Consider the following 9,206-nt stretch of genomic DNA (forward strand, 5'->3'; position numbering starts at 1 on the left):
GCATTTTCCCAACGACACGTTAAAACTAACTGGCCTATAGTTTGCTGCTGTCAGATTCCCTCCTTTCTTGAATTGTGGCATTACATTTGCGGTTTGCCACTCTGCTGGGACCTTTCCAGAACCTAGGGAATTTTGGAGACTTCAATCAAAGCTTCCACTATCTCTGCAGCCGCTTCCTATAAGACCCGAGGATCAGGTCCAGGGGACTTGTCAGTCTTTCGTCCCATTAGTTTTTCTGGTACCTTTTGCCTAGTACTATTTCTGTTTTAAGTTTCTCCTTTCCTTTTGCTCCCTGCTTTTCTACTATTCTTAGGATGCTTTGTGTGTCCTTTACTGTAAGAATGCAGAATACTCAAAGTCTCTGCCATTTCTTGGTTTCCCATAATTAATTCCCCAATTTCATCCTCGAAGGGACCAATGTTCACTTTAACTATGCTACTCTCTTCCTCTTTATGGACTTGTAGAAGTTTTTACTATCTATGTTTATATTTCTTTCTAGTTTTCTCTCATACTCCAATTTATCTCGCTATATTTTGAGTTATCCTTTGTTGGTTTCTAAATTAGTGTTACATCCACTTGGACAGGCAGAAGGGGCCTTGGTTGACCATATCTTCTGAAAGACAACACATCTAAAAATGCAACACTCAGTGCTGCACCAATTAGAAATGGGATGGATCTGTGACCAAATTTCAGATTCTGGTCAAGCTCTTGGTGATGCTTTCACACACATAAAATAACAACAAACTTTAAAACATTTCTGTTTTCATTTTAAGTTTTTAAGTTTAGTTTTTTAGGGGGCGGCACCGTAGCAGTGGTTAGCATTGCTGCTTCACAGCGCCAGGGACCTGGGTTCGATTCCTGGCTTGGGTCACTGTCTGTGTGGAGTTTGCACATTCTCCCCGTGTCTGCGTGGGTTTCCTGCGGGTGCTCTGGTTTCCTCCGACAGTCTGAAAGACGTGCTGGTTAGGTGGATTGATGTTATTGCAGGTGCCGGACTGTGGCAACTAGGGGAATTTCACAGTAACTTCATTGCAATGTTAATGTATGCCTTACTTGTGACTAATAAATAAACTTTTACTTTAGTTTTACGTACCACTAACCTTCAAACTAAGAATTGAAGGAGTTGGGAGGAGAGAGTGGAACATCTCTCTAATACGATGTATAAATCACAGATAACAGGACCTCGGACTTCTTTTTAAACTTCAGTATTCAAAAAGTTCCTTGGCTAAGTAGAAAAGTAAAAATTGAGGGAGTTGGGAGGAGAGAGTGGAACAGTTTTCTAATACAATCTTTCCTTGGCTTCTGCTGAGCGGTGATATCTCTATAACCTCTGACGAAGGGTCATTCAGACTTGAAACGTTGGCTCTATTCTCTCCCCACAGATGTTGTCAGACCTGCTGAGATTTTCCAGCATTTTCTGTTTTCCTTTCGAAAGGAATTTGTTCTACTATAACCAAAGATCTTTTGTGATTAGGCTCATTGCTCTATTTAACACACATCCAAACTATCCTTTGGTTCCTTGCTCTGATACTAAGTATATTGCACAATGAGTTGAATTAGTTATATTTGAACCTTGATGTCTACACTAAGTGTTCGGAGGAAAATCAACAAAATTTGGCACAGCACAAAACGTGTCAAAAATGTACTTACCTCAGTATAATCAGACACAAAGAAAGAGGTAGTCCCATCATATTCTACAAAGTGATTGGGAAACAGTCGAATCCAAGTATCATCGCCATAGAACAAGATTCTTTTTCCAGCAGATTTTGCCTGCCAGATCAGATTATCTTCCAGCAAGGTCGGAGAATTTAGGTTCATGATGACATCAATAAATCCAGGAATTCTGCCAGTCATCATAGCCTAAACACACCCAGATAGTTAAAACATAAAAATCGGAACACCTCCAGTATTTCCCTAAGTATGTCCTAAACTACAATGTCAATGTTCAAATTCTACTATTTCAAATAATCAAAAATTAACAACTAAAGCAACTTATCTAAATTCCATTCAAACTCATTCCCTCAAGCATGCAACAGTTTCTCTGATCCCTCCCCTTCTTTATAAGAGTCAGGTCTCTCCACATTATTTCCAGTCAAGAGCTCGAGAGGCTACAAAGTCCAAAGCCTTTTTCAATGCTGCGCTTTGAAGAACAGATAGCCAATTATCAACCCACATCTAAAGTGTGATATCTATCTCTTCGCATAGGTCTTTTCAATGTTAAAAATGGAAATTCTCTGTAACATAACATGCTTTTACACAAGTAAGATCAGGTTGTAAACTGGAGGATTTCTATGTTATTACTGGTTGTAACAAATCATTGCAATTCACGCTATGTGCCAACAGTGTATAAACGACAGGTAGAGACATTCTGGACCTCTTGGAAAACTTCAGTATTCAAAAACTTCCTTGGCTAACTAGAAAAATTAAGGTTAAAATTGGACGTAAAAAAATACGTTTAACAATTGTACAGTTAATAATGCATAAGAAAATGGAATATGAAAAATATGGAAGGGAAGCAAAAATTACTAGCTTTAGGGTGGATACAAAATAGACTGGCTGGTAACAAGAAGAAATAAAGGATTTTATAAGCATATGAAAGGAAGAATAGTAAGATGAGGGTAGGGCCAAGTAGGGTTGACAAAGGAGGTCCTATTAGGGAGGATGGGTTAATGGCAGAGATGCTAAGTGAGCACTTTCAATCATATTTCATGCAACAGTAATAAGAAAAGCGTACAAGAGCAAGCTGTGGAGCAATTAGATAGAATTTTAGGTAAGAAACTAATACACAAAAAAATTAGTGGAACACAAAATGTATCAGGCCCTATTACCACATGATTTGTAATGCTGAGACAAGTTAAAATGAAAATAGCAAAGATGTAACAAAGGACTGGCCAGTTGCCACTCTAACACCAATATTCAAAAAGGGAGAGATGAATAAACCAACCATTTATATAACAGTCAGCAAGCCCAAGCATTGGTAAGCTTCCAAAGGCTGTAATACAGGATACAATTAATATTCAGCTGAAACAACTAGGGTTGACAGCCAACATGAATTTGTAAAAGACAAGTCTTGGAGGAAATAAGAGCACACTCTTTAAAGAAAGTTGCAAGGAGATAGTGACAAGATACAGCAAGTCATTGCTTGAAGTTGGGTGATTTTAAGTCATTTTGATTAACTTTGTATCTTTATTGGGGCTGGTATTCACGTTTAGCCTGGTGGATTTGCATTAATATTGTTTCGTGGCAGGTGTGAGATAGGGTTGCGTGATCCAATCGGCACCATTTTGGAGCTCACCAACCCTCCCACTGGCCAACCCTCTGGTTCACCGAACACAGCGAGGGTTCAGGAATGGAAAGTGGTGATCAGCCACCAGAGCCAAGGACCTGGGTTCGATTCCCGGCTTGGGTCACTGTCTGGGTGGAGTTTGCATGTTCTTATCTTGTCTGCGTGGGTTTCCTCCAGGTGCTCCAGTCTCCTCCCAGAGTCTGAAAGACATGCCGGTTAGGTGCATTGGCCATGCTAAATTCTCCCTCAGTGTACCCGAACAGGCGCCGGAGTGTGGCGACTCGGGGATTTTCACAGTAACTTCATTACAGTGTTAATATAAGCCTACTTGTGACACTAATAAATGAACTTAAAAACTTATTTTGTTTTAAAAGCCATTTCATTTATGAATATAATAATTTAACAATCTAGTGTTCAAACTTACAGGATGTCGAGTTTACAATTTTTATTTTGACCCAAAGGCTCCTACAAAATCCAACTTTACTAAAGCTTCTAGTAAATGGAAAAGTCAAATTGGCTTCATGTTGATTCATTTGAAGCTACACTTTTCAGGAATGTAACTACAGCATTAGGCAAGGAACTATCATACTGAAATGGGCAAAAAAAATGACAAATAGAATTACAGAAAAATAGATCAGTAAACTGGAGTTTGGTTAATAAAACAAATTGGACTTTTAATTGGGGAAAACAGAGTAATGTAAAATAAGAGAGATTTGACATCAGATTCACAAGACAGTAAAAGCAGCACTACAAATGATAAGGCCATAAATAAAACTAATAGAATAATTGTTTTTCAAAAGTCCCAACATAATGGTAACTTTTTCATTATATGATGAGCCAGTCTTTTGAAGCCTTACCTTAATTCTGGGCATCGTGACTGTAGGGGGCCAAGCTTTAGCAATAAAGCTGTGAGAGGAACCTTGTTCAACAAGATGTCGTGTATATGGCATGAATTGTCTTCCTTTTGGTCCAAACACAAAATCTTCCCTCAAAGCGTCCACCAACATAACAACAACCCTGCCAAACAATGGAGATGGCGGCTTTGTCCAGTTTGATGTGAGGCCTAAGTCAAAAAAATGGACAGACACTTTATTCACATTTTGTTCATTTACTGAACAACGAATGGATCTCTCCGGCATTGTTCACATGTACTTTGGTATCTGCAGCACAATATATCTAGCAACTAACTGCGACTGTCCTTTTATGGCCACTGCTCAGTTACTCCGTATAAAGCTTGTTGATATAGACCATATGCCTGAGGTCCCTTCAGACTACAGTTGACGTGGAGATGCCGGCGTTGGACTGGGGTGGGCATGGTAAAACGTCTCACAACACCAGGTTAAAGTCCAACAGGTTTATTTGGAATCACGAGCATTCGGAGCGTCACTCCTTCATCAGGCATTCACCTGATGAAGGAGTGGCGCTCTGAAAGCTCGTGATTCCAAATAAACCTGTTGGACTTTAACCTGGTGTTGTGAGACTTCTTACTGTGCAGACTACTGTTGTAAGAGCTTAGTCAAGCATCATCACTGTTCCACGAAGATACATTCACTTCCTCGTAGTTCAGTATTTTTCTAATTCGTAATTAATTCCTTCAGGATGTCACCCACTCTTACCAGTGATGTCCAGCTGACTGGCCTATACAGTGAAGTTATCACTGCTTCGCTGACTGGCTTTATAGCCCCTTTTCTCCATTCCTAAGGCCCAGTCAGTTTTGAAGATTCCCTAAAGGTGCTTGCTAAAATAATCTTCCCTCTATCTAAATTTCAAATTACAAAGCGGAAGAGTTTGTAAACCGGTTGGAAAACTTAAAATGGCAGCAAATGTAGAATTTAAATGAAAAAAACCCAGCAAATCCATTAAGTCAAATAAAAATTAAAAAATTCTGAACAGGGTGGCACAGTGATTAGCACTGCTGCCTCACAGCGCCAGGGATCCGGGTTCAATTCCAGCCTCGGGTCACTGTCTGTGTGGAGTTCGCACATTATCCCCATGTCTGCATGGGTTTCCTCCGGGTGCTCCTGTTTCTTCCCTCAGTCCAAAGATGTGCGGGTTGGGTTGATTGTCCATGCTAAATTGCCCCTTAGTGTCCTGGGATGCGTAGATTACAGGGATTAGCGGGTAAAATATGTAGGGATATGGGGGTAGGGCCTGGGTGGGATTGTGGTAGGTGCAGACTCGATGGGCCGAATGGCCTCTTTCTGTACTGTAGGGTTTCTATGTTTCTAATACATTGGAATGTTTATATATGATGTGTATAATACATCATATATACACTAAAAAGTAGGATGAAGAACAGGAAGACTAATTACCACCAAAGCTATGACTAGCCTTCACATCTCACCGTTGCTACGCCATGTTTATTTAGTGTTTACTGCCACCTGCAAATGCATCCTTCAGCTCTGGTGAAAATCAATGCTTTCTCCTGCATTACAGGTTATGAAAGAAGCTACATAAACACAATTTATTTCTGTTCTGCTGCCCATCAAACATGCAGAAGGAACATGTTCTGCATCTGTCAAGAATAAGTGATGCAGCAAACATTTCTGGAACTGTGCAGAAGTAGATAGGTGTTTTTTTCCTACTTACAACCCCAGTCTTTAACATCAACGAGCTGCCCTCTGAAGACAAAGATTCCCACATCCCCTTTGAACCCCTCAAATGCCAACCATGCAAAACCATACTCGACCACCCAGCCCAGGCAATTTGAGCCGAATAAATAGTAGCTTTCACAAGTATGAAGAGTTACACAAGAATCAATCCAAAGCCAGATGTGCGGTGTCTGTTCTTATGCTAATGGAAAGCAACACTATATAACATTGGAATGATAGAGTGAGCAGGGTCATACAGGGCACCAGCAGGTCTGTAGGGTATTAGCTGCACTGAAGGACATTGGCCACACTGGTAGAGCAATGGCCTCCGCTGGCAGGCCACTGGCCAACACTGGTATGGTGATGGCAGAACACTGGCCACACTGAATGGCACTTGCAGGGCTCTAGCCACACTTCAAGGCACTGGCAAAACATTGGCTGCACTGCAGGGCACTGGTCACACTGCAATGCACACACACAGTGCACTGGTGGCCACTGACAGGGCAGTGGTTGCCACTGGCAGAGCACTAGTGGCCACTGGCCGCCACTGGCAAGGCACTGGTGGTCACTGGCAGGGCACTGGTCGCCACTGGCAGGGCACTGGTCGCCACTGGCAGGGCACTGGTCGTCACTGGCAGGGCACTGGTCGTCACTGGATTGTCAGTCAGTGCTTCCTGCTCCTGGCTGCGGGGGGGAAGGAGATGAATGCGGAACAGAATCCCGGGCCCAGGCCGGCCTCCCCCCGGTTACCTGACACCGGCTCTGCCGGGATCTCGGCCACCCTGGCTTTCAGTGAGCCGAATGATCTGAGGGGAGCGGGGAAGAAGCCCCGCAGGAACATGGCCATGCCCGCCAGCAGCAGCAGGAGGCCGCAGCAGGCGAACAGCGAAGAGCGGAGCCGCATCGTCCCAGCCTGGCCCGGCCCGGCCGCACTGCGCAGGCGCGGCGCTGGGTGGGGCGGGGCCAGCGACTGGAGGCGGGGCCAGCGGCGGGGGGCGGGACCAGTCATTGTGGGCGGGGCCAGTGACTCTGGGATCCTGGAGTATGGAATTGACTGAATGAATAAATGAACAAACATTTACAGGGTAGGTTTAGTTCTTAGTTGTTTCCTGTGTTATTTGAAGAAAGGGGGAATTATGAGTGTGAGGCCGGTTTGTTGTTCTCGGTGTCGGATGTGGGAGGTCCTGGAGTCTCCCAGCCTCCCGGACATCCATACCTGCGCCGGGTGCGTCGAGCTGCAGCTCCTAAGGGACCGCGTTCGGGAACTGGAACTGCAGCTCAATGACCTTCGTCTGGTTAGGGAGAATGAGGAGGTGATAGAGAGGAGTTACAGGCAGGTGGTCACACCGGGGCCACGGGAGGCAGACAGGTGGGTCACGGTTAGGAAGGGGAAGGGGAAAGGTCAGGTACCAGAGAGCACCCCAGTGGCTGTGCCCCTTAACAATAAGTACTCCTGTTTGAGTGCTGTTGGGGGGGGACAGCCTACGTTGGGGAAGCAACAGTGGCTGTGCCTCCGGCACAGAGTCCGGCCCTGTAGCTCAGAAGGGTAGGGAAAGGAGGGGGAAGGCAGTAGTGATAGGGGACTCTATACTGAGGGGGTTGGACAGGCGATTCTGTGGACGCAGACAAGAAACACAGATGGTAGTTTGCCTCCCTGGTGCCAGGATCCGGGGTGTTTCTGATCGCGTCCAGGATATCCTGAAGTGGGAGGGAGAAGAGCCAGAGGTCGTGGTACATATTGGTACCAATGACATAGGTAGGAAAAGGGAAGCGGTCCTGAAAGGAGAATATAGGGAGTTGGGAAGGGAGTTGAGAAGAAGGACCGCAAAGGTAGTAATCTCAGGATTGCTGCCTGAGCCACGCGACAGGAGAGTAGGATTGGAATGAGGTGGAGAATAAATGTGTGGCTGAGGGATTGGAGCAAGGGGCAGGGATTCAGGTTTCTGGATCATTGGGACCTCTTTTGAAGCAGGTGTGGCCTGTACAATAAGGACGGGTTGCACTTGAATCCCAGGGGGACCAATATCCTGGCAGGGAGGTTTGCTAAGGCTACTGGGGAGAGTTTAAACTAGTATGGTTGGGGGGTGGGAATCAAATTGAAGTGACTGGGAGAGAGGAAGTTAGCTCACAAATAGAGAAAGCTTGCCGACAGTGTGAGAGGGAGGATAGGCAAGTGATAGAGAAAGGGAGCCCTCAGACCGAAGGTTTGAGATGTGTCTATTTTAATACAAGGACTGTTGTGAACAAAGTAGATGAGCTTAGAGCGTGGATCACTACTTGGAAATATGATGTGGTGGCCATTACAGAGACTTGGATGACTCAGGGACAAGACTGGTTACTTCAAGTGCCGGGTTTCAGATGTTTCAGAAGGGACAGGGAGGGAGGCAAAAGAGGTGGGGGAGTGGCACTGTTGATCAGAGATAATGTCATGGCTGCAGAAAAGATGGACACCATGGAGGGATTGTCTACGGAGTCTCTGTGGGTGGAGGTTACGAACAGGAAGGGGTCAATAACTTTACTGGGTGTTTTCTATAGGCCGCCCAATAGTAACAGGGATGTTGAGGAGCAGATAGGGAAACAGATCCTGGAAAGGTGTAATAATAACAGAGTTGTTGTGATGGGAGATTTTAATTTTCCAAATATTGATTGGAATCTCCCTAGAGTAAGGGGTGTAGATGGGGAGGAGTTTGTTAGGTGTGTTCAGGAGGGTTTCTTGACACAGTATGTAGATAAGCCTACAAGAGGAGAGGCTGTACTTGATTTGGTATTGGGAAATGAACCTGATCAGGTGTCAGATCTCTGTGGGAGAGCATTTTGGAGATAGTGATCATAATTGTATCTCCTTTACAATAGCATTGGAGAGAGATAGGATCAGACAAGTTAGAAAAGTGTTTAATTGAAATAAGGGGAATTATGAGGCTATCAGGCAGGAAATTGGAGGCTTAAATTGGAAAGAGGTTTTCTCAGGGAAATGTACGGAAGAAATGTGGCAAATTTTCAGGGAATATTTGTCTGGAGTTCTGCATAGCAATGTTCCAATGAGACATGGAAGTTATGGTAGGTTACAGGAACCGTGGTATACAAAGGCTGTAATGAATCTAGTCGAGAAGAAAAGAAAAGCTTACAAAAGGTTCAGGGAGCTAGGTAATGTTAGAGATCTAGAAGAGTATACAGCTAATAGGAAGGATCTTAAGAAGGAAATTAGGAGAGCCAGAAGGGGTCATGAGAAGGCCTTGGCAGGCAGGATTAAGGAAAACCCCAAGGCATTCTACAAGTATGTGAAGAGCATGAGGATAAGACGTGAAAGAATAGGACCTATCAAGTGTGAC

The 9,206-nt window shown here is 44.2% G+C and overlaps 1 protein-coding gene across 5 annotated transcripts in view; it reads right to left on the reverse strand.

The window, feature by feature from the left end:
* The window catches only part of pigg (phosphatidylinositol glycan anchor biosynthesis class G (EMM blood group)), a 35,316-nt gene extending 28,511 nt beyond the window's left edge, over positions 1–6,805 (reverse strand). For 2 of the 5 annotated variants that reach the window (XR_013497502.1, XM_078210098.1), the window contains exons 1-3: positions 6,628–6,802; positions 4,144–4,349; positions 1,651–1,860 (exon numbers count right to left, since the gene is read on the reverse strand). Coding sequence is in view for 4 of the 5 variants with exons in the window: in XM_078210098.1 (XP_078066224.1) it covers positions 1,651–1,860; positions 4,144–4,349; positions 6,628–6,781 (570 nt within the window). In the remaining variant the exon portion in view is untranslated. Of the gene's footprint in view, positions 1–1,100; positions 1,222–1,650; positions 1,861–4,143; positions 4,350–6,627 lie in introns of those variants that run through there. The other 3 variants (XM_078210072.1, XM_078210082.1, XM_078210087.1) reach the window with 3 other exon arrangements.
* Positions 6,806–9,206: the final 2,401 nt, after the last annotated feature.

This window comes from Mustelus asterias, chromosome 1, assembly GCF_964213995.1.
Source record: "Mustelus asterias chromosome 1, sMusAst1.hap1.1, whole genome shotgun sequence".
NCBI lineage: Eukaryota > Metazoa > Chordata > Chondrichthyes > Carcharhiniformes > Triakidae > Mustelus > Mustelus asterias.